The sequence below is a fragment of the Perca fluviatilis genome, chromosome 2 (assembly GCF_010015445.1).
Source record: "Perca fluviatilis chromosome 2, GENO_Pfluv_1.0, whole genome shotgun sequence".
Classification (NCBI taxonomy): domain Eukaryota; kingdom Metazoa; phylum Chordata; class Actinopteri; order Perciformes; family Percidae; genus Perca; species Perca fluviatilis.
In genome coordinates, this window is record NC_053113.1 from 35,644,187 (window position 1) to 35,670,707 (window position 26,521).

Consider the following 26,521-nt stretch of genomic DNA (forward strand, 5'->3'; position numbering starts at 1 on the left):
CCAATTGGAGCAGCTTAGCGAAGAATGAAAGGAAAAGGTTGTCCTTAACCTTGTGGAAAGATTTCCTTAACAGTACAAAGCCAATATTGATTGTTAGGATACGAGCTAATTGTTCATCGTTGCTTTTTCTCAACTGACATGATCCCGGTCTCTATCTACTCCAGGGCGTCAAAATAAACATTTCTAAGATGTAGAGCATAACATGACCTATGCTTTATATGAATCCCTTCTTCTCCGCCATATTCTCAGATAGCTTTGTACAAATATGACGAAGATGTGTATTCAAACTCCCCTGATGCTCTTCGCAAGAGAGAAAATGGAACATGTGTCTCGCTACCTAGACTTGTGAATAACAGCTGGGATGCAATATAGACTGAAATGAAGGGTGTTTCTCGTTCACCTTGAATCTTGGCTCAGATCCCAGATACAAACAAGTAAAAAAGCAGAGACAAAAACTCTGCAGAAGTAGCAGTAGCCCATATGCTCATGCATAATCATAATGTTCAATATCCTAATCTAAGAGATTATCGTAAAATCGAACAGTGACAAGGACACAGAAGTATTCCCATTATGGTGGCGCTGTGTATTATCATATAAATCTTGCCGCATTCTTAGCTTAATGACTTGTGTAAAAGAGCCCAAAATTCAAGGACAGATGGAATCACGTTTAACCTAAAAGCTAGATCTGATCTTGTAGTGATATCTGATACCTTCACTGTGAATGAATGTCAAAAGCTGAGAGACTCCTTTAGTACAGGATGCCCTTAAAATGTGAAACTGACACACAAATACACACCCCTGCGGGAGAAAAAACTGTTGAAGCGGCTTTTAGTGTGCAACACAATCTCACAAATATAGTGCAATTAGCACAAAGACTCAAATGCAGACTAGATGTGGACACGAGGATGTGAGGAATATGCTCTTCAACCACGATTTGGATTTTGAAGAGCAAACACAGTCAGGCCATTGTTCCATATTTCCACGTGGAACCTTGCAAGTAAAACAGCTTTGGATTTGATCTTGAAGCTGATGTACTTGAACAAATTTCAGTTTGGGCTGGGATTGCCTTCACACGGCTCTCACCAGAGTTTGACAGTCTTTCGCCTCCGACGTGACAAGCAAACATGGAGGTGGCTGAGCACTACTGGCGACAAATTTAGCGACTTATTCAGACCGTCGGGGAAAAGGCGAGAAATATGTTGTAGCTCATTTCCATGTATATGCTGCTCAAAACAGTCACAGGCACGGCTCTTCTGCCAGCAGCACGGGGTCGCTACATGTCGTCCTCTTGGCAGTCAGCCGACACGACCGCTGTGATGCGCGATGATGTCACCGATATGCAAATGGCTGTGTGACTCCTGGTTACTTTTGGAGCTGATGCTAGCTACTTTCATTGGAAAGGAGTTGGCAACACTGCGCTGCAGGACTAGCTATACCAAAACAAAAAAAAACTTTTGTTTTGTTGTACTGCTATGTTAATGTTCTGAATGTCGAGTACAGGGGGGAAAAAATCTAATAATTTGGTTTTGGGAAAATGCTTTGGTCATGCTTTAGTAGTAAGTAAAGCTTAAATGACTTCTGCTAAAAATTCAAACTTAATGGAAAATTCCCATTGTTAATGAATAAGACTGTGCATGCATAAAATGGCTGAACCATTTTATTCTTTCTATTCTAACTCTTTCTATTGTTTGAACATGTCAAGAAAATAAATATTCAAACTGTAGTCAGTTTTGATTCGGCGTAGAGCTGGACAATATATCGATATTATATCGATATTGTGATATGAGACTAGATATCGTCTTAGATTTTGGATATCGTAATATCGTAATATGGCATTAGTGTTGTCTTTTCCTGGTTTTAAAGGCTGCATTACAGTAAAGTGATGTAACTGTTCTATTATTTGCCTTTACCCACTTAGTCATTATATCCACATTACTGATGATTATTTATCAAAAATCTTATTGTGTAAATATTTTGTGAAAGCACCAATAGTCAACACTACAATATCGTTGCGTTATCAATATCGAGGTATTTGGTCCAAAAATATTGTGATATTCGATTTTCTCCATATCGCCCAGCCCTAATTCGGCGTATAAGCATAACAGGCCGCTCTTATGGTAAGTAAGTAGCTAATTAATTGAATTTTTTTTTTTTTATGCATACCTACATTAAGTATATCCAATGGACTCTTACAGTTTGGGTAATAACTAAAACTTTCACGATCATTTTAAAATCTCATTCATTCACATTCCATATCTTTGTGTCCCTGTATCTTAAATGAAACTGGATATTATGGAACTGAAAGGTAAAATGTCCACATCGTTGCTTGGTGCTGTGGCCGGGAGTGTCAATGTGGAAGTGTTCTTGGTGTTTCTTTGTAAGTAACCCCTATGTGTTGGCATATTTCACGCTTACGTCACAATATTTAACATTGTGTCTGAGGCACCAGCACTTACGTCTAACATCTTTGAAGTAGATGGTCTGTCTGTTGGGATTGAGCAGCTGGATGACGGAGTCGTCGTTGTTCTTCACTCTGCAGCTGATGGTGGCCGTTTCCCCCTCGATCACCGACACATTGTCGGTCGCCAGGTTCTGACCTTCGACTTCACAGCAGACAAAAATAGAGATGGGAAATTTGTAATTTTCAAATGGGTGGCAAGCATTCCTGTCAGAATATTTAACAGCCTATCAAATATTTATATTTCTTACAACAGGGGACTGCATGTAAACACATGCACAGTGTAGAGATACGTGAAAAGGCAGCGTCGATTGTTTGGTTGCAGCCACGTCTAATCCTTTTAAATATAAGAGCCATGTGCAATGTTTGTCACTATTGATCTCCCCCAGCTCAGAGTGGGCCCTATGAGTCAGTGCCAGATGGGCTGTAAGCTCGGCTGCCCACGAAGATAGGGAGAGAGGAGAGGGTAGGAAGAAAAAGAGACAAAGAAAGAGTGTAAGAAAGTGGCAAGTAGTAAATATGGGCCGGCTGGAGGAAGAGAGGGGGAGTTGAGCGAGAGAGTTGAAGAGAGAGATGAGCCGGGCTGGATGCAGTTTATGGTTGAGCTTTATCAGAGCCCTCCATCTGAGGTTCCATGTGACCAATGTGCGCTCTGTGTGATCAGCTGTTCTGCATCTCTAGGAATAAAAGTGCTGTAAGCATCTGAGTCACTTTCTGTACACTGGCATCGTTGCCACAGACAGGCCCTGGACCTTGTTCATCGTAACTTACACCTCACAGCAAACCCCCCACAGAAAAAGCCTGGCTTTGCCCCATACCCTCCCCCCCCCCACCCCCCACCCTGTCTTCCAGGGGAAATAGGAATCAAAAGTCACCTTGTGCTATATTTATCTGGCAGGAGCCTAAAAAAAAGTGTAAGAATGGTGAATACGTTTTAATGCTACGTTTTAATGCCTCAGATTCACACCAGCGGAGGAACAACACTCCCAGCCACAGCCCCAAGGAAACATGAAAAAGCACATTTGCATTCTCGAGTTGTCAGACGCCTCTATTGCATTCTGACATTTACAAAGTGGAGGAGAAAAAAACACCTGCATTTTCAGATAGCGATAATGGGAATAGACAGCCAAACTAACATGATTCAAAATGAACTCTGTGAATGCGGCAAGCAATAAGAAATTAACCTCCTATGGAGAAAAAGCTCCTCGGACCTGTCTGATGCAATGAGCTACCCATTTCATTCCGCTCTGCTGCCAGGGATCAAGGTAATGGGTAAAAACAGACACCGATTATGTCCCAAAAGTACACACTGCAGCCCATTAAAGGTTTTTAATGCAGTTTATATTTACGACTTGTTAGTGGGCATTGACATTATCTAATATTAAATTGTGGAGAAAAATAAAGCCACAGACATCAACCAAATTAAATAGCACGGCAGAAGGTGATAGTTTATGATTCTGGTTCCGTGTTTACTGTAGACAAGTGAATATATTCTAACAGCCACTAGGGGCAGAAAAGCCATGAAGTGAATGAGTGTTTTTATTTTGGCAATGTTGTTACGGACCAGCGGTGCCTATTGTCTCCGAAATAAACGTCAAACATTTGGATACTATAACTCACACATTAGGCCCTTTATCTTACCTTGCCTCCTCTGTAGAGACTCTCAAATTATCACTCTCAAATGTATTATTGTTAACATGAAAACACAGCACAAACAGATGGAGTAGGTAAATGATGGGTGATTATGGACTTATGATAACCTTATTGCCTGACAAGAACGCTGATACTGGATGATTCTGAAAAACCCCAGTGCCAACAGTTACTTGGCTGGGGTCTACAGCGTGGTTGAGGTTAAGGAAAGATTGTGGTTATGGTAAATGAACTTTGAAACAATAATAGTTCGTTTCTTAGAGAGAGTTAGATCAGAAGATCAATAGCACTTTCATATCTGTTTGTTCAGTGTCAGGGTACAGCCAGCAGCCTGTTGGTTTAGCTGGTTGGCTAAGCCTAACTGCTGCTGGCCTGCTATAAAAAGGCAAAGCAGACTTGTTTTCAGACCGTTTCTCGCCCGGGCTGTTCCCTTTTTTACACTTTGTTTTTTGTACAAATTTAACAAATCAGATATAACGTGTTAAATGACCTTTTTAGAGCTTCTCGTGGGCAGATTTTATTACTTTTTGGACAGAGCCAGGCTAGCTGTTTCCCCCTCCTACACTAAGCTAACCAGCTGTTGGCTCCACTGTAGCTACATATTTACTGTACAGACATGAGTGATACTGAGCTTCATATCTAACTCTCAGCAAGAACAAGAATAAGCCCATTTCCCAAAATGTCGAACTATTCCTTTAAGGTACGTTAAAGGTTAGGCAACTAAAACATTTAAGGTTAGGGGAAAGACTGTGTTTACGCTTCCTAAAACAGAACATTATTTGCATCCACTACTCTGACTTTCACACCCTTCCTTTAAAGTGATGGTTCGGAATAATTTCATCCTAGGGTCCTTTGCACCATGACCTCGAGCCAAACACCCCCCCAGAAGCTTTTTTCATCTGGGTCTAACATTGGGAGAGTTAGCGTAGAGTAGCGTTATCAGCTGACATAACCAGAGGCTATGGACCAGTGATGTATCTCGTAAATGACCCCACTAATAATGCCCGAAATGATACCAAACTTCTACACTAGTACAAATAGGTTATGTACTCATAAAACGATGGATTGTAAAGTTTGTAAGTACACCAGAAGTGTATGTAAATAACACTTGCCTGTTGGCTTCTAGTCTCTGCTGCTGCTGCTGCTGTTACTACCCGGCAGTAAGAGTGCTTAGGGCTGTCTACAAATTACAACACCGAAAAGAGATGCAACAAAAATATTTATTAATTTAATTTTTTTTTTTTTTTTTTTTTTGTAAGTGCTGTAGTATAACTAGCAGGAGACAAGTAATAATTGAGGTAAGTTTGGAGACATTACCTTATTTCATCATTAAATTAATAAATATTTTTGTTGCATCTCTTTTCGGTGTTGTAATTTGTAGATGTCCCTAAGCACTCGTCTAACTGCAGGTAGCAACAACAACAGCAGAGAGCAGAAGAGAGCAGGCAAGTGTTATTTAAACTATAATATAACTTTAATTAAACTTTACAATCCATCGTTTTATGAGTACATAACCTATTTGTACTAGTGTAAAAGTTTGGTATCATTTTGGGCATTATTAGTGGGGTCATTTACGAGATACATCACTTGATCCATTAGCCCCTGCGCTAAGCTATTCAACTGATAACGCTACTCTACGCTAACTCTCCCCATGTTTGACCCAGGTGAAAAAAACTTCTGGGGGGGGGGGTGTTTGGCTCGAGGTCATGGTGCAAAGGACCCTAGGGTGAAATTACTCCGAACCATCACTTTAAGCTTTGCTACACATGGGGCCCAATATTTCCTGTTTTGGCATGGGACGTAAATCTTGGGGTGCAGAATCGTCCAATATGGAGGTATTTCTGGTTTGGTTCTGACGATCTACTTTAGTTGAAAATCGGCAATCCTGTTCTTGTGGGCTTTACAGGGAGTGGTGAGGAAGGATAGACTTAAGCATAGACAAACTGTGCTATGGTATTAATGCACAAATAGTCAATAAGAGGCTTTATTAATAGGCTTTAAAGTTATATCCTATTTATTCAGCTATTTCTCCCAAATTTTATCATTTCCCCATGGTCAGGTAGCAGCGTGGCCTCATATTTGATCGTAAAACACTGAATTAGTGAATGAATTAAGGAATGAGAAGTTACTTGCCACATGAAGAAAAAAAACCCTGAATAAATAAAGAGGGATAATCATGGGCATCAAATCAAAATAATCTTCATGTGGAGAGCTAAAGTGTGTAAATGTGTATTGACATCAAGTGTGCTGGAGCTCCTCTGCATGTGTACTAAGTGCTGCAGAAGATGAGGCGAAAGCAATGTCAAGTGTTTTGATGTCTATTTTATTTCATCGCCGTGAAACGATTATTTTTGGCAGTCAAAACGGCAACATAGAGCGGCCTCAAAGCAAGGTTATTCTGCTCCCAATCTGTTGGACTGAGAGAAAGGGAATGCGATGGATAAATTCTCCATGAGGTTTAGCAGCCCCCAAGCAAGGTTGGTCCCCCTCCAATATCCTAGCCGAGGCTCATCTCCAATTCAAAACACACATAAATAACGTCGCTGTGATTAGCAATCCCATCAAAGTGAAAACAGGCCACTTTGTGGAACATGGAGGGTTTTTGCAATCGGAGTAAACATTTTCAATTGCCTCGGCATCCTGGTCATGATTGGGTGCGAATGAGGAGAGGCAGTCATTAATTCTGGGTGGTGGGTGGGGATGGAGGGGGAGTGGGCAGAGGCATGGCACAGATGACTGGCTGATAAATTCACACTCATTCCAGCAGCTGTCTGGAAGAGTAAAGTGCCTGTATCTCTACACATGGCTGCCCTCCTGTTCCTGCATCACCACATACTGAATGAAACAGTCAAAGGGAAATACAGACCTTCAAAAGTCTGTGCTCTCTCTCTGAGGGGATGTACAATCTGGCATCAAGTATCTGGCATGGAGGCTCCCCAAAAAACAAAAAAAAAAGTTGACAAAATCAGGAAATATTAGCAGACCGGCTCCTCTAGCAAGAAGTTTGGAGACAGGCACCTTTTGAATCAAGCTGGTTCCCTCTTTGAACTTTTCTCTCTTGTTTTCACATCAAAAAGACATGAAAGGGAGTAGCAGCAAAAGGCAGGACAGCCAGCCCCCAATTCCTCTCCCTCGAGTCACCGCTGTCTGCAGCAGTCGTGTCCTTTTTCAAGGAACAACCAGGACTCTAGCCAGTCATTAACAATAAAAGTTCTCTGATGCTGCCTTTTCACTGCTGCGCGGCTTTATCCAGCTCAGTCATTAAACCCTGATCCTTGTGATGAAATGCTGTTTTAAGGATGTTCACAAGGGTCTCGGGGTATACAAGCGCCCTGCCCTTTCTCCTAGACCCTTTGCACGGGGAGGTTTCAAAATATTCATACCCACTAATTTGACCGTCTTTTTTATTTTATTTTTTTTAATTAATTAATTTATTTTTTTCTACCGAAAAAAACGAGCTCTTTTATAAACTCAGTGGAACTGATTGTATAATGATGCTACAACATCACTTGAAAATAAGGCTGTTCCACCGGAGAACTAATGTTAAAAGTAATGATTGGGTACCACATTGTAATGGTGCATCGTGTGTGTGTGTGTGTGTGTGTGTGTGTGTGTGTGTGTGTTTGGTGGTGGTGGTGGTGGGGGGGGGGGGGTTGTCAATAATTCACAATAACCTCACACCATGTTGGAAAGAAAATAACATAAAAATAATAAAGTTAAGTTAGTTCACCTCTTCTAGTGAGGTGTGAGTTTGCAGCTGGACATTCAGAGAAAGGAAGGAGACGGCCATAAACTTTGGTTTATGACCAACTTTATGTTCTTTGTGATTATTGATAATTTGCAAATCTCAGCACGCTAACACACACATAAGATGGTGAATATGGTGACCATTACACCTGCTAAACATGTTAGCATTTAGCTCAAAACAGCTGTGCGGCCTCTCAGAGCTGCTGTAGAAACGTCTTTATGTTTTCATAAGGAGAGAGAGCCTAGTTATAGCCAGTGGTGTTTATTTGTGCTGTTGGTACAATCACAATTGGTAAAGTGCACCTCCTAGCATCTTATATCCTAGTAAAAAAAAAAAGCTAATTAAAAACAAACTTCAGTGGCAACCAAGTAGTCTGAAAACAAAATGAAATCTGCCATTACATGTGGCGAAATGTTGATTTGGGAATTAAGAATAAAACGCGGATCTGCATTGTGTGAGTGTGTGTGGCTCTCTCCTCCAATCCTGGAAAAAGAAAACGCCAACATAACCAACCATTCATGTAAATATGCACAGATGAACAGACTGCGATGGACAGCCAATCACCAGACACAGACAGAAGCGAGCACTTCCAAATGAACAGCAGGTAGCATAAAAGAAAGCGTACCTGTCACGGTTTCAGCAGCTCCTGTTGCAGCGCAGGACGACAGCAGAAGAGGGAGAGAGAAAAACAGACAGGTTGTGAGCAGACAGGATGCAAGCAGAGAGCCATATTACACTGGTAACAAAAAAAACTCATTCATAAGCGATAAATAGGGCTGTTGAAATTCATTAAATTCAAGCTTGATATTTGTGTAATTTTCCACCAATTAAGAGAACTACAAAAGGCATCATAATGAGTAATTTCTTTACAATCCAGGCATTCTATTTTGCCACAGGTGTGTACGATCCCCGACGTAATGAGCCATTTTTCTCTCTTCATCCAGCGTCATATTAATATGGAGTAACCGAGGGAATGTGTGGACTCTGTTTTCTCCCCCTCATGTCCCCCTGATTGAGATTCCAGCCAGCTCCGCTCTAGAGCAGCCACTGCCTGGAGGCGCTCCCCTAGGACCCTGCGATGTATCCTGGAGAATAGAGCACCCATTCGGAACGGTGCCCACCCAAACTGGCATCTCGCAGGGCATGGGAGACTGGAGTGTTCCCAAGTCTCCCCGCAGCAGTGCTCAGGGCCTGCACCCTCGGGAGAGCTTCCATCATTCATTGTCTGCTATTCATAAACTACCCCCTCCATCCCCTCTCTCTCTCACTCACTCACACACACACACACACACCTCCTCCGTTGCTCATTGCTGCACATCCATATCTACATTTTTATATTTCACACGCCATCTTTTATTATATTGACATTTCACACGTTTTTTGGAGCTCCTTCACTCCGGCTGAGAGCAATGTGGGCTTCAGTGGCGAGCATACAGTCTGTTGAAGTGACTGCTTGTCTCACTTGTCATTGCGGGCGTAATAAGGGCCTAAGGTATGACACATGTCCTTGTTATACTCCTTTGTGCATTTTCAACGTGTCAGCAATTCCCTCAGGACAAAAGAGGTGTGAGTGACAAATCGCACAGGAGGAGAAACAAGTTTTGAACATTGTCCAGGAGCCTGCTGCAAATCTCTCACACGGCTTAAGCCTGTGCTTCTTTAAAAACTTTCAAGTGTCAGTCAAAACTTTGTCTTTTATTATGCGATCATTCAACATAATGAGACTTCTGGGGCAATTCTGCTTCTGCTGAAATCTGCTGTGATTTGAAAAAAAAAAAAAAAAAAAAAAAAAAAAAGAGGCCGCGAGCTTGATAGCCAGACTCAAACTCGAAGCTTGAATGAGCACAACGCACCGTATGCGTCCCGGTCCAACCGGCCCTCAGGACAGCTCATAATGAGGCTTTTGAGCTGCTTTAATTGCCAGGTAATTATAATGATGTAGCAACATTATGTAAATGACTCATTATCATCTTGTATGTTTAGCATATCTGCCCTCATTTTATGTTAGAGGAGTGTAACCCAGAAAAATGTATCGCCCTGATACCAGTGTTCCATCTCAGTGTTTAATCTTGTCAACAGAGACCTATATCTAAACAGAGACACTCGTGATATAGTGCGGTGACACCTTCCCTAACCCTTCAGTATGATCCACTTCCTGCTGGTTGGCCTCTGAAGGGGGCTATAAATAGCGTTGTGGCGTGTCAACCGTGCCCCTCTTCTCTCCTCTCTACCTGCAGCACATTAGGTAGAAGTTATGAGGTGCCAGCTCGCCTGTGATTAGATGTCATGGCTGTCGCTCTGCTTAGACAGTGCTGATAGACAGATTTCTGGGGAAATGCATGTGATGGCATCCGTGCGAGCGCAGCCGTTGCACCAATCTGTCAATCACGGCGGATGAGAGCAGGCAGGCCAACCATCCTCCAAATAATGTCTGTCCTTGTCTCCTTACCTCTTTTCCTTTTCAACCGAAGCAGAAACGGAGAAGTGAAAGTATCCCGCTTTCCACTTACATTGATGCTACATTTCCTGCTAGAAACGCACTCTGGAACATTTTAAAAGGCCGTATTCTTTTTGTCTATAAAATGTTTCTATTGTCTATAAGACGCCAGGCTCCAGGTGCTCTGGCATTCAGGTATCTGTGTTCAACCCATTGCCACGCCAACACATCCATAATAATCTGCACTATTTTTTGAGTCTCTGAGGCAAACTTAGATCTCAGGAGACTGGCTGTCTGTGTGGTAAGAGTGGCACATAGCCCCTCTCTCTTTCTCTCTCTCGATCGCTCCTGCTCACTAAAAGCAGTGGGGTAACACTAATGAGGCAACATTTCTTCTCAGTAGTAGTGAGATGCCTTTGAATTAATGTTCTTCCTTTCAGGTAAAACATTCCCTTGCTTATTTATGCTCATGATCTGCAGCGTGTTGCATGTCAACCTAGTGTGTGATCGCACTGCATAACAGGGCACAACGGAGATGGATGCTGGAACTCTGTGTAGTTCCCCATAGAGCTCCGCATTGGTTACCTTTTGTGTGTGTGTGTGTGTGTGTGAAGCGATGCTGTCTCACTGTGTGTAGCCCACTGTGTTTTCATTTAATTAGAGGGATCAGAGGTGGGCTTCAAACTTTTTCTTTTCAAGGAAATCGGATGGAGAAGCGAGCTCCTGCAGAGTGGACCCAATATACACACGACGACTTTTGAGGTCAGGAATTTCGCAAACGAAACCGATCAAAGAGTTTTGGCTGTCCCCGCAAAAAGACAAAAGAGTCTTTTATTGTCAGGGCTTATTCATTTTCAAATCTGCATCGTGAATCAAACATTACTTATAGATAAATAAACGGCCTTTACTTTGTATATGGGAACTATTACTGGAGACGTAACAAAACTATCCCAACTCAAGGTCCACTAAATAGCATTTCCCAGAGCATTCAATCATATCACTAGGTCTTCATCAGCAGAAGCAATTATTACATTTCAACATATGCATCTTCATGGCAACTGTGCAAACTCCATACTAGAGCTGGAATTATTCATTGATGGACATACAATTCTGATATCCGATTAATCGTCATTTTTAAGCGCCAATGTCAAAAAGTCGGATTCCAGCTTATCAAATTGAACTATTTCTGGTTTTCTTTGTCTCCTATGACAGCGAACTGAATACCTTTGGGTTTTTGGACTGTTTGTTGGACAAAACACGCTTTGGGCTTTAAATATTTTTGATTGGCACTTTTCACAATTTTCTGACCTTTTACAACATTTACTTGAGAAAATAATTGTCAAATGAATCAATAATAAAAAAATTAGTATTCGTAGCAGCCCTACTCCATATGCTGATGAAGATAGGATCATACAATTGAAAGCTCTGGAAAAAGCTTGTGGACCTTGAGTTGATGAGAAGTCTTAAAAGTGCTATGGATGAAATCCAACATGGCATCATAACGTAAACATACACGCCACTTTCCTAAATCCAAATGGCGTGTTATCCGTACGCATTTTGAGCTGTCCACATGTATGTCCACGCTGTATACAGCGGATGTAAACATACACGCCTCGTGTTATCGCGAGAACGTGCCGTAATATCGCGAGAACAACATTGTGTGTGTGTGTGTGTGTGTGTGTGTGTGTGTGTGTGTGTGTGTGTGTGTGTGTGTGTGTGTGTGTGTGAAAAAAAATAAAAAAAGGTTGGGTTTAGGAAAAGAACATTGGGAAAGGCTTTAGTAACACAAAGAAACGTTTTTTTCTCTCCTGGGTGAAAGTCCTGTGTTTTACCCATCGACCACCCCCACCAGCCTCTGTGGACTTACATCCTTTCATACTACTCACTACGGCGAAAATTCACACGTAATGTAGGTCAACGGCGGCCAAACGGCGTTGATAAACACGCTAAAAAGCGATTATGCGTCTTGATAACACGCCAAAATGACATACGAATTGGCGCGTCATACATACGCCACTTTATGAGATCAGTCTGATGAAATCAGCTACTGAGCTGTCAACAGATCCATCTCCATAACTACTGAGATGTCGCCGATGAAGACGGTGTGATACAATGGAAAAGCTCTGGAAAGAGCTAGTAAAGCCTGGTTCAGACGGCAGGATAATTAGGCCGATTTTAGCCCCGATTCACCCCTCCCGACAATCTTAAGGATGCTCCGATTATCGTAAAATAATCTGATCAGATATTCCTGCCGTGTGTGGTGTGTTAAGACTGCTCTCGTCTGCTCGGAAGGACGTCGGGACCGCTCCGATCTCAAATCGGGGATATCCAACATGTTGGATTTTTTGGCCCGATTTCTCCTCGTGTGTGGTGTCCCCCGGAGAGAAACGAGCACGCAGCCTGTGGACTGTGGCATACAATAAAGTCGATGGGCATAACTACATCCACAACTGCAGTCCACCAGAGTACATGGAAACGAATATATGAACCGTGTATTTCAACGGTAATTAATCTGTGTAGTACGTAACGACATTTCTATGAGAAAAAACAACAACTCGCCTCCATATCATGAGGTCGCAAGTATAGTCCATGCTCGTGTTGTCTCCACTTCTTTGACCATCGCCTTTTCTTTTGATTAAAACATTTTTCGGTTAAAAACAAACTACAAACTATCGCCACTGCATCCGCCATGATTGTTTACTCTGAAGTCGTGTTTGATCTCGAGGGATTTTGCGAGATTTCCCGTCTGACCTGGGAATGCTCGGCAGTCAAATCGGTTCGTGTGTGATGTGTTGATTTTGCCGGTGTTCGCGCACCACACACTGTACGACCAAAACTGTTAGACCCGTGATTTTTTTATCGCCGTGTGTGGGGTCTCTCAGGATTGGAAAATCGTCCGACAATTTTAAAATTGTCCCGTGTGAACCAGGCTTTAGTGACCTTGAGTGATTTTTGTTTTTCAAGCTACAAGCAATAAGTCCTTAATTAACTTCCATGCTTATTAGTGGAGGGCAGCCACTGTTGAGTAACTTATGACGCATTTGTGCCTGTAATGTCTTGTTTCTGTTATCCTGTGAAACATTGCAGTTTTGTGCATTATTCAGTAAGTCGCATTTTATTCACAGACTTGACCTGCTTCTTATATTTTTATCAGCTCTCGGGTACAGCGTAATCCAGCCCTACCTGTCAGTGAGATATCAAAAAACGCTCACCTGCAAACACTTCTGGGGAATACTCGGATTAATTCTCCCCAGTCGACTGAAAAATATTAATCCGGTTGGTTTACAGGAGATTCAAAGCATGTTCCTGCACCATGAACTGCAATAAGAAGGAGATTTTGCCAGTATCCCCACAGAGGTGGTTAATTGCTCACTGTTAATGGGATACGCTTTTGGAAATGTCCAATCTATGACCTGAATGTTTGTGTTGTACTAAAGCCAGGAGGACACATGTAGCTAAAGACAGCTTTTACTCCAAAGAGATTAAGGGATAATCCTTCAGAAATGCTGTCAGATATAAAGCAGATATATTGAATTTGGTGCCCTGCCTGCTCTTAGTAAAGTGCTATGGGCATCTACAATTGCACGTTAATAAGAAGAGATGAACGTTCTTATGAATACAGGCTAAGATTAAGACATTTCAGCATCAGTAATGCCTTTGAAAGCAAAACAAAAAGGTGTGTACTCTCATAGTTGTGTGTGTGTGTGTGTGTGTGTGTGTTTGTGTCCTGTCACTCACAACACACATGAAAATGTCTCTGCAGCTGACACACAAAAAGAAGCTGCAAACAGCCACCAGCCGCTTTAATGACAGCTCAGGTAGCGTTCGGCTCTCGCAGTGGTGTCAAGAAAAAAGCGAACGCTAACACATTTCTGACTACTGTAGATGCCAGGCTGCTGTTCCACACAGCCTCACATGACAGACACAGAGCTCTCCCTGTTACACAAATAAAATGGCATCAAAATAAAAAAATAAAAATAAAAGCGAAATCTTTTTTTTTTTTTTTTTTCTTTAAAGACTCTTGCAAGAAGGTTGCTTCATATTTCGTTGACACATCTATCTATGGTAATTTGGCCCAATAAAACTACCGTACTAACGAGGCTAGGATGTCTCAAATCATCATAATATGAGGCAGGAAGAGCATTATGGTAACACTTTTTAAGTAATGCTGATTGTGCCAAATGCAGTCACTCCAGAGGTCTATAAATCACCAACCAACTGCATTCGCTGGGAGGTACAATGATTTCCTTTTTTTTTTTTCTTACGAGGCACAATCATTCACTCTGTTATGTTAACAAGACTGGTTGACTGAGCATGGACTTAAGTGCTGCGGCGGCAGTGTGCTCCGCACCCAAAAACCAATGCAGCAGAGAGAGAGATTCTAGCTTAAAGCCGAGGCAAAGCTTAACCTCTGGCAGAGTGACACATCTCATTCGGATTGTCTATTTTGGGTGACGCTGCATCTTTTTGTTATTTGTCTCCTCAGAGGCAGCAGGCACTGCTGCGAAGCCTCTTTTTCAGCCCTGGTCTTTGTTTTGTTTTTTTTCAACTTTTTTTTTTTTTTTTTTTTTGAAGGAAAAGTTGCGGCAGGAGTGCTGCGTTTGTTACCACAGGAGAGAAACCGAAGCTCTGATTCAACACAGAGCCATGCCCGGATCAAAACACACGCAGAACGATTCGAATCAAAGCCTCCAAGGAGTCTTGAGGGAGGGATTTTTGCTATTCTGGAGACGCTGTAATGCCTCACCTATAGTATGGTATTTTGCCAAGAAAGCTTACATGAGCAATGCTCACAGAAGCAATGTGTGTGTGTGCTTTCTTAGCCTGTCTGCCAGCATATCTGCTTACTCACTATGAATGTGCATACATCTGCACAGTGTGCGCGTGCGTGCGTGCGTGCGTGTGTGTGTGTGTGAGGGGTAATTAGGACATTAGGAGAAGCTTCTGACAGGCTTGTCATCGCCACAGCCTGCCCGCTGGAAAGGAGGTGGTCAGAGGGGTAAGTGGGGGGTCCAGCAGGGTCAAGAGACAGCTGCTGCACCACCACTCACTGTCTGGAAGCTCTCAGAGAATATTAAACCACCGGGGCCTCGGCCAAGACGCTCCCTCATTTATGGAATACACAAATTTCACAAGGAGGTGGCCTAATTTATTCCCACAGTTATAAAAGTGCTATTGTTTATTATCCTGAAACATGAGCAGGTAAACACAAAAGGACCAAAATAGATGGCGATGGCGTCGAGGTAATTGAGGCCATTTTGTAAATCAGTGGATTTAGAACGCAATGATTGTTGTTCTGTTTTTGTTTTTTTGTTTTTTTTCTACCCCTCATGATGATAAATCTGTGTGGTCTCGCACCCACTGTGTATCTGTCTCCAGCCAAGAGAGGCTCTATTATTTCAATATGAGACCTGTTAAATACATCCTCCGAGGCTGATGACCCTTGGGGGATGACATACCATTAATTGTATGGATGGATTATTATCATCACAACAATAACATGCCTCCTTTTCTGCTCCACTCTCCCTAACACCTGGGCCCATTCTGTGGCTGCCACTGCTCATATACTCATAATCACATCTATCAGCCCAAAACGTTAACTGCATCCGGGGGACGCTAAACACGTCCATTTGTTTGCAGTTGTAATGTCTTTTGTGCGCCTCAATCAGGCACCTGTCAGACACACACCTGCTACCTTCTTGCTAAGAAAAAAGGCAGAGGGAAGGCCTTTTGTTTCCTCACAGAGTTTATAATCAGCACGTTGTTTCCAATCTTCTTCCACCATTTTTCAATTTCCCATTTCCCTTTTCTCAGTCAAATCACTGCTATCAATCAGGCGCACGTTTGAGAGAGGAAAGAGAACGAGCTTGTGCGCGTGTGTGTGTGTGTGTGTGTGTGTGTGTGTGTGTGTGTTAGAGAGAGAGAAAGAGGGGGAAGTTCGTTGATGGAACCATCTCCAGCCCCAGGCCTCATTAGTCAGAGACTGCAGGAGGAAACGTGTGTGTGTGTGTGTGAATGTGAGCGGCAGATGCATATGTGTGCGATAAAAATGAATACTGGTAGTGTGTGTCTGTCAATATGAGGCCATTTAACATTCCCCCATTCCATCCAAATGATGCACAGCGGACATTATGCTCTCTATTTGACTTCTCCTGTAACTGGATACTCAACCCAGTACGTTCTATTATAGTTTGCCCTTTCCCTCCACTGTGCTTGCTGATATCATGGCAGAAGATGACCTATAACGTCTCAAAAACAATTCATGTGCGACCGTGAAAACATCTTTTCTGTCTCAGCGTGTCCTTGCTGTGAAAACGTCTCAGAAACGAACGCGGTTGACTGATGTGGCGGTCAATACGAATGAAACCCTAACAGCTGCATGGGCGCAAGCCATATTGATCTCGTGTGACGAGAGGTGCTCGCAGCGCATCGACATCTTTGAAGAGAGTCAACTTATAGTGGCTTTGATAGTCTGTTTCACCGAACACGCCGACTATTACGACAGAAATAGCACCTCCAGTTAACATTGATGAGGCACAAATTAGGCAACAAACCCAAACGGTGAATAAAGGATGAACAAACACAAGGAGTCCAGATTATTGCCGACGTGGCAATATGCTGGATGTTTTACGGAGTGTATTGATTATAAAAGAGATCTATTTGAAGTGGCCGTACAAAAAAATGGCAACTATAGTAAATTCGCAATGTCAGGGTAATATACGGCTTCACTGCTTTCATTTATTCACAGCTTGACATTTCCTCCCTTCCACAGAGTGTGCTCTAACTGTGTGCCAATGGCCACATCATTTAGACTGGACCCGCATGAATATTTAACATTAGTGCCTGGCTCGTAGCTCGCAGAAAATGAATTATTTTTTAGTGGGCTTTGCAGAGGCACTGTGGAAAACCCTCACTCTGGTGATGAATCGCTGGAGAGTTTATGTTGTATTAAGCAGGCAAAACAAATGGCTATCAATCATTTGAAGCTTTCCATGCTTGCCAGCTACACATCCCCCTTTACAGAGATTCAGTTGGTTTTCAGAGGGATCAGCTGCCAGCCTCGGGTGTGTAAAAACGGGTCAGCCTCGGCTTCACTGCTGTTTATTGACAAGCCCTCTGTGGAAGAGGAAGACGGACCCGCACGTGATACAGTAGGCAACAGCAGCTTTAGGAAAGGACATGTTTTCACTCTTCTTGCTTTAAAACAGTTTACGACCTTAGTTACAGATGAACACTATAGCATTACTTAATCATGTTGTATATTAGTCTGGTGCTCTGTTTACATGTAAAGTACTAGACCTACTTACTTTGCTGCTACTACACGTCACACCACTGTCATTTATCTTGTTATGTTGTCTTTAATTGCTATTGTCTATTTCTATTTTTACTTCTATTATTATTTCAGTTTTATATACCTTTTTTTATTATTTAGTTTTTACTATTTATCTGTACTTATAATGTCCTTATGCTGCTGCAATAACTGAATGTCCCCTCTGGGGATCAATAAAGGCGTATATTGTATTACCTGTGGTAATAACCAATTTTAAGGCAACAGAGTGGCTTATTTAACTGCGAGTAAATAACATTTCATAGACTACATTTTTGTCAGTTTTCACTAGGAAAGTCTCAGTCTGAAGTAGGGCTGCAACTTACGATTATGTTGATAAGCAATTAATTTAATTAATATTTTCTGGATTAACTGATTACGAATTTTAGTCTGTTAAATGTCAGAAAAAAAGTGAAAAATGGTTCTTATAATTCCCCCCCCAAGACAAGATCTTCAAATTTACTATTTTGTCCTACCAACATTCCAAAACTCACAGGCAAACAGTTTCTAATGATCATTTCACTAGCAAGGACCATACCATCAACCAGATAGGTTTATACAATGTATTAATAAAAGATGATTGGAGTACAAGGCGTGAAGTTGACTGTGGTTATCCTTTTGCGTTGTGGGGAAACTTCGGTATGGAAAACGCCGTAGCACAACAGACCCCCTTAGGACATTAAGGAGAGGAAGAAAACAATAGGGGTGCAGAATGCAAGAGTGAATGAGCGGAGAGGGTTTGGGTGTGGCCCTACTCCCGAAATTCTGCTAGGTAGTTACAAAACTGCAGCAAATGTGATGAAATCTTTAGTCGTCAATCAAAAATGGTGATCTTGGATTGCACTGAGACTTGTCAACCAACAGCTGATTTAGAGCTCGAGAGTGAGGCCCAAAATTGTCACCATGTGACTATAGAACCAAGCCACATGTCCAGTACAAAACAACCAACTTCAGAGTACACGGGCTAGTTAGCGTAACGCTATGGCTAAAAATAAATCATTTACCTCAACTCCCTTTGCAAAAATCTGCATTCCATGTTGCCCTCTTTCCCCAATCAGCTTCACAATCTCCCCTCCTCTTCTTTTGAGGTTTTTCCGATGCTTGCATCTGTTTTGTGAAATTGTCAGAAAAGTGTAAACAGGCCTCCAACTATATGTTTGAGGTGATAATTAAAGGTGGTGTTGTACTGTCCTAGTAAGAGGTGTTTCTAATTTTTTGTCCTCCGTATTTACATCTATGAGGGGAGCAGAATATTAAAAACACCCATATAATGTAGTCCAGTACAACACCATCACCAACCATGACCTCAATGCTAAAACATATTACCGGTATTAACAACTCCATGACAATTAACAAACTACTAACATTAAATGCATTATAAAAGTAGACTTTATAGCACAGCAGCTATTTTAGATTGTTCGAGGTGTGCCTAATTAATTGGACTCAGTCAGTGTATGTATACAATATATCAAATATATATCCTGTCATGTCGTACAGTCTGACAGAATGCAATTAAGACTTTTTAAAACACAGTGTAACGTGCAATGAACTTGTAAACTTACCGCACAGTCTATAGGCGCCATCAGCTTTATCAACTGAAATGATAAACCATTTTGAGGCAAAAGAGAATAACTAAGGTCAAATACAAACTGCAACTAATTAGCCCAGCACAGGCTTCAGAACATCTTGTGAGCTTGGCTTCACTTAATGCAATGGAAAGAACTTAGCCAGATACATTTTATGTTCAACCGATGATCAAGGGATTACAGAGGGATCTTTAAACTATCTAACTTCTTCAATCCCACTGTCCCGACAGTTAGGGCCGCCAAAATCTAGAGAAGTTCCCATATTTTCCAAAAATCCCAAATACGCCAGGCTGCATTTTGAGGGAAATGATGGAATAGAATAGAATATTTCCATATTTTACTGTGCACACAACATATGTTATGTGCGTGTGCAATTAAGCACAATTCTGCATGTGCATGACCTATTTTCTGTTAATCTATTTTGAAACTGGATAAAGGTTTCGCAGAATGTCTTCTTCTTTAATAGCCACCATGTTTTTTCAGCATAGATCAATACCTGTTCTTAATAGTGCATTTGTACACTCAGGTGTACGGGGAGAGTTCAGGTTGATGTTTGAAGTCTGTATGAAGAAAAGGCCTATTGAGTCTTGCCATGCCGAGGCTGGCGGCGCAAAGGTGTGAATAAACAGAGCCTCCTGTACAAAAGAAATTTCCTGCAAAATTAAGATGGCTAAGAGTGCAAAAAGGAGTAGTTCTTATCGGTGATTAAATGAGCTCTTCATGCTTTGAGTAGTTTTATTTGATTGGCTACGTAATTACCTTAACATTGGTTAATTGCTAGTTAATGTACCTCTCATTTCAATCACATATCCCTCTAGTCTGTCAATCAGTAATTTAAAAAGCATGTATAAATTCAGTCGGTTCAAAAACACACACATGCACACAAGCGAGCGCCCGAAAACGCCGGCGTGACACACACAGTTTACAGATTCTCGGATTACTTGACAGTTTCATTAAGACAGATTACCGTGACCCTGAAGTTTTAATCTTCCAGATAAAGTGAAGCTGTTTTTACAGCCATCCTCAAGGATGCACTTCATTTCCAACAACATCCAACCTGAGATGAGATTTGGCCTTTCTCAAATACAATCTGAATTGCTCCAATTGATTAAACAGGAACTGGCAGGCTGAACAGAGCAGAGCGGAGTACAAACCCGTCCACACAGCCACTGGCAACTGTGGACACAAGATTGAGGGTAAGATATCTGTAAGTGGGCTGGCACCTGAGTCAGAGAGATAGTCCTGCTTACTGGGGGAGGGATGGAGGGCCGAATTGGAGAGAGACTGGGTGGCTTTGCCTGTGTCTCCCCTTCAGGTTAATATTTTATAGATGTGCGATACTGTCCAGATGACAGTTTGAGATGACTGAAAGTCTGCGTGCAGGCGGAAAGAGTTCAGCGATTTATTAGAAGGGAGGGAGTGTGGCACGGCGGAGAGTGAGGCTGAATGTGAGAAATGTGTTAGTAGCTGTTAATGTGAGTGGTCTCAAAATGACTAAAAGTTTGTGCTCGCACGTGTATGCATACGCACGTGTGAAGACGAGTGAGTGCTATCTGCAACCAGAAGAGGCACCAGCAGTACAGTGTGTGTGTGTGTGTGTGTGTGTGTGTGTGTGTGTGTGTGTGTGTGTGTGTGTGTGTGTGTGTGTGTGTGTGTGTGTGTGTGTGTGTGTGTGTGTGTGTGTGTGTGTGTGTGTGTGTCTCTTTCTCTCTCTCTGAGCCCAACATGAAACACAGGAAACAGACTCTTTGATCATTACCTACCTGTCAGTCCGCCCTCCACTGGGACCGCCTGTTACGACTGCTGATGCGCCACACTGACAGGCCAGAAACGCACACGCAAACTCAAACACAAAAAGCAGAACCGCTATGAGCCTGACTGGTGCCGGCATTCAAACTCGTCCCCGAGGAGGTATAACAATGGCCGACCAGTGGTGTGGGCATAGCGCGGGTTTATTATTCTATATTTGGATTCCAATTAGCCTTAGTGACTTGCAGGGGTCCACATTCGCATTTGTACCAACGGGCAATTTACTCTCCACTTCCTGTGATTGTATGTTTGTTGAGTGTGGGAGAAACCAGCAGAAACCAGTGTGATCAAAGGGAGAACATGTCTAGAAGTAGTAAGTCAAAAGCAAACAAGCTTTTCCAAGTTCATTTGTTTGACTTACTGCTTCATCATTGGATATGCTCCAACCCGCTGAGAAAATTGTAGGCAAACAAGACATGGAAACTACATATGGACAGGGTTAGCACTAGGACGTAAAAGCCAGTCCTTCCTCCAGTGAGAACCTATACACTTACTCATGTTACTACGTATCTGAAAAGTAGTGTCCTTTTCTGTACATTTTACTGTGACGTTTTATGAAAAGCTGGATTTAAAGCATCTGATGTTAAAGCATCTTCTCACCTCTTCCACACAGCTTGTACGACCAGCGTTGCGTGCCGTCCCTAGACCTCGTTGCATAGCTGTGTCGAGAAATGTTGCCACATTGTTGGTGTGAAAACTGTTGCTGTAACTGTGAGTACTAATTTTCAAAAATCGGAAATTTCCTTTTATAGTACAGGTGATATGTGAACATTATGTTCACCTTTTTATAAATGCATGAAGTGCAAGTGCTAGTTTGGGGCCCTGAACATTTTCAGAAACGGAGCCATCGCAAAAACGTTTTACTTTCCGCCATGCCCGTATTATGTAATTTGCATCATATCTATTGAACCAAACATCACAACACAGAATAGGTGATGTCTACCCCTATGTTATGATGGTCAAGGATTACAATGGTACCACGCACAGCATCATAAACTCTGTAGGTTAATAGTTAATGGGGAATTCAGTGACATTGAAGAAGGAAATCAGAGTATCTGAGAACCTAGGCTAGACATTATAATATCATGTCTGTTGCATGCAGGTTGTGTAGAGTTTTAAACACGTAATCCTTTTATTCATTAACACTGGCAATAAAGTGACTATAAAGAGTAGGCCTAGACCGATATTCAATATGACCGTAACAACTTCACTTAAAAAGACGGTGTCAAACACAAAGATTTACTTCAAACTATTTCAGTTAGTTTGTTTGGAGGCTTTCTTGCCTTTGCAATGCCCTCGGCAGCCTTTCTTGCAGCCGTAACTTAAGGATGGACTGGCTTGCCTGTGGAAAAGTTGACCACAATGGTCTCCAGTCGCTTGGGTCCATCAGTCCATTCAGTCTGTTGGAGATGGCATATTTGGTGCCACCTCAAGTGGTTGTCCCAAACAGTATCCTACTTGGTACACACTGCTCTTTTGAGGTGCTGAATGTTGACACTGGACGTAAATGGTGAGCTGTGGAGTCGCCCACTGTTGATGTTATCAGCTGGGGACTCTGGGCTGGAAAATTTACATTATAAAAACTATTTTCTCCTGTATGATCAGTTCCAATGAAAACTGATCAATTTGTTCAAAATTGAAAACCGTTTTAACCCTTGTGTTGTCCTCCCGGGTCAAAATGAACACTCTTTTTACGTTTGTGTTGCTTTTTCCCCACGTTATGCTTGCTTCTTCTTTTTTTTTGTTTTTTTTGTTGCTTATTTCAAAGTTTTTGGCACCTTTTCCCATTAACACCAGTATATTCACCACTAGACCTATTTATTTGCACTAGTGTTAGACTTATTTTTTGGAATTCATGGTCAATAAACCTCATTTATATGAAATTTTCTAATTTTTGTGTAAGAAAAAAGCAGAAATTATGAATGATTTTGACTTATGGTTAAGATCAGAGGAATGAAGGTAATGGATAATCACAGATCTGTCAAAGTTTAGTCAGGATAATGCTATAAAATTGAATACAACACCCAAAATTCTATGAAAATAGAGATCTGATCCTTAATTTCCTTTGTGAAGAGTCCTGTCTTATGGAACCATCCATGTTATTTTGGGGCAATTTGGTTAAAAGAAACCCAAATTTATGATATAGAAACTTTGGAAACGGGTCAAATTTGACCCGAGGACAACATGAGGGTTAAATATAATTTTCTGTGACCACCACAAACAAAATTGTATTCACTTTTGGGGCGGAACTTAGAAAAGTTAGAAAACCTTCGCAAATTCTAACTAAATAAAAACTAAATAAAAACTAAATGGCTAGAAACCCCCAGGGGTAAAAGTGTTGTTTTTTTTGTCATTTGGGTGACCCTTCAAGACTAGTAACAGCCGGAAACTGGCTTCTGCCTCCATCCTGCGCAGAGACCTGCTGGCTTTGACTAAAACTATCTAAACGTCTCCTAAAAAACTGACTGTTGTGCCTTGGTGTCCGTGGGTTAACAACGGTTGGTCAAGACTTTAAAAGGAAGCCTTGTTAGGGGAATTTATGCATCTTTATTGTAAATCAAACCGTTTCTAACTCCTCATTTCCTCTGCTGCCTTTGATGCATTTCCCCCACAATCCCTGTTGTTGTGTTTTTCTGTCACCGTTATTTCAGCTCCCATTGGTTAAAAGTTACCTCCTTTAATCTTCATGTGCCCCCCAACTGGCACCGAATGTAAACAAATGAGCAATATAATGCAGCACGAAGAAGTATACACAAATGTATGCAGAGTCCTGTTCGGCTGTGTTTCTATTTCAAGCGAGTTCAACTTCGTTGTAAGTGTAGCACCCACATGCCTTAGGGTGGTCACATTTGGTTGCAGCAATTTACACAGTTTAAGTTGTAATGGCTTTTCCACATCTTTCTCAGAAACGGCTAAGACACCTCTGTAACTACTTTGGGGATACACTGCGCAACCACAGCTCTGACTCCATTAGCATACATTGTACTGTCAATTTAAAACTAATGTTTGCAGCTTATTCTAATGGGAATTTGTTTTGAGTGCAGGATGAGAATATGAGGACCGAGGAAACATGCGGCTATGATGTTGTGTGGAGGAACATTATATTGTGTATGCCGAATCTCCCGATGCAGTATCGCATAATGTCATCTCTGTCGTGCTCCTGATCAGAGCGCCAGATCTCGCCCCACAACATCAAAGACTTCTCCCACCAAGCAAACCGAAGTCCAAACAGACTGACAGACTCGCACATGAATTCACAGGAGCTCCTTGCATCTGTACGGCTGGAGCAGCACAATGCGTCTGTGCCTTCAAGTCAGCAAACATACTAATAAGATCACATCACACGTTCGCCTGCGCTTCTCACCTCAGATAAAGAAGATGTATATCTGTCGCTGCCTCGGCTGCCTGTGTAACACCATTTAACACAAACGATGTAAATTCACAGACATTATGCTGAATAAATAATGCAGCGATTCATGCCGTGCAGCGGTGAAGGATGTATTCAGATTGTTGTCAGAGTGGCCTCTGTTAGTGCTATTATACATCATAGTATTGGATTTGTATTACTAAGGGATGGATGAGTGGATGAGTAAACAGTATTTTAATGTTGTAGTTCCTTGAGATGACGCTAATTTTACATATTTTTTGTTCCATTTAATGCACAACAATATCTTATATATTTGATATGCTCATTGTAGGCTTATACAATCCTAAACGTAGGGTAATGGAGTAAAAAGTACAAAGAAAATACATTATTGAAATTTATTGGATGTGTAAAGTAGCATGAAATACACAAGTAAAGTACGAGTACCTGCAGAACTGTACTTAGTAATTGTACTTTCCACCACTTCATTTTAACGTCTAATTGTGGGCTACAGGGCTAGGTATTGCTTGAAAAACAATTGTGGTTTTTGTAAACCTTGTTTTAAAGGTCCCATGGCCTGAAGATTTCACTTTATGAGGTTTTTTTAACATTAATATGAGTTCCCCCAGCCTGCCTATGGTCCCCCAGTGGCTAGAAATGGCGACAGGTGTAAACCGAGCCCTGGGTATCCTGCTCTGCCTTTGAGAAAATGAAAGCTCAGATGGGCCAATCTGGAATCTTCTCCTTATGAGGTCATAAGGAGCAAGGTTACCTCCCCTTTCTCTGCTTTGCCCGACCAGAGAATATGGCCCACCCATGAGAGAGAGAGAGAGACATCATGCCCCCCACCCCCCCCTCTCCCCCTCAATAGCATTTAAAGCTACAGACACATAAATGGCACATACTAAGGAAAGCTCATTGTGGGACTGGCTCTAGTGGCTGTAATTCTGCACCAAGGCTGAATTTCGGGAAAGAGACTTCAGATACAGTATTAGGGGACCACTAAGGTCTATATAAAAGCATCCAAAAAGCATCCAAAGAGCACCATGTCATGGGACCTTTAAATAAAATAACCATGTTTACTTTTTCATAAAAAAAGAAGAAAGAAAAGATAACTTAGGTTCTTAAAGGTTAAATGTCATCCAAACGCCAGCAGTGGAACAGGAACTCTAAAAAATATTAAAATACTCTAAAATTGTTAATTCTTTAAATTCAAACCAGGAACTCCCAGTTCAAAGATACGAGATTTAATGAAACCAGGTTTTCGGAGCTAACTCTCAGTACTTTCAAACACTATAGGGGTTTGATACCCGGCCATTTAGTGGGCTGACATGCACTGAAGATGTCTGGTACTCAATGGTGGATTCATACTGTATCCCGCTACTGCCCAGGGAAATAATACCAAAACTATGCCTCTGATATAACAAACTCTACTGCTGCTAACGATAATCCAGCTGCTATCACAACTACTAAAAGCAATAATACAATGTGAATGCAGGGTGTTGCACAGCGGTCCTTGCCGCAGGAGGTGATGAACACAGAAGAGTTGACGATCATGGAGGAAATAAAGAGAGAGAGTCGGCTAATCTATGGCACTGCTGACACCTCATAAGATTAGAGACGCCTCTCAGTCTAAATCAGTCCTCTATCTGCATGCTTAGCGTCATTACTTGCTTTGTGGGGTACTACCCTCGGGGGTGCATTGCCCACACAATAGTAGAGTGCCAAGCTGCAGAGCACGAACCCCCACACACACACACGCATGGACTTTGTCACGCACGCAGTCACGCTGAGAGAGATAGACATTAATCGAATATGATGATTAACAAGGAACATTCAGGGAAATCTTTGCAAAAAGAGTCTGAATGCCCCCACAGTGGTGCGAACTCCCCGGCATGAGTTTCCTTTCCTTCAAATTTAAATGCTAACTATTATATCTCATACTGCTAATACAGCAGCATGGACTGATAGAGCTTTGATGGCCAGAAAAATGGCATTTGAGGGATTTTCTTTTTTTCCTAAACACAAAACACCGTGGTGAGAGTGTGTTTTTTCCAGGACGATCAGGGCCATGTATAGTGTATGGTTTGTGTTGGGCAGAGAAGAGACTGCCGCTTGAATGCCAGAGTAAATAACCAGTTT

At 41.9% G+C, this 26,521-nt stretch overlaps 1 protein-coding gene across 3 annotated transcripts in view; it reads right to left on the reverse strand.

Annotated features, from left to right (window-relative positions):
- cadm1b (cell adhesion molecule 1b) overlaps positions 1–26,521 on the reverse strand; it is a 172,200-nt gene that overhangs the window by 52,934 nt on the left and 92,745 nt on the right. For all 3 annotated transcript variants that reach the window (XM_039783077.1, XM_039783068.1, XM_039783086.1), the window contains exons 2-3: positions 8,482–8,502; positions 2,457–2,603 (exon numbers count right to left, since the gene is read on the reverse strand). In XM_039783077.1, coding sequence (XP_039639011.1) covers positions 2,457–2,603; positions 8,482–8,502 — 168 coding nt within the window. The remainder of the gene's footprint in view (positions 1–2,456; positions 2,604–8,481; positions 8,503–26,521) is intronic.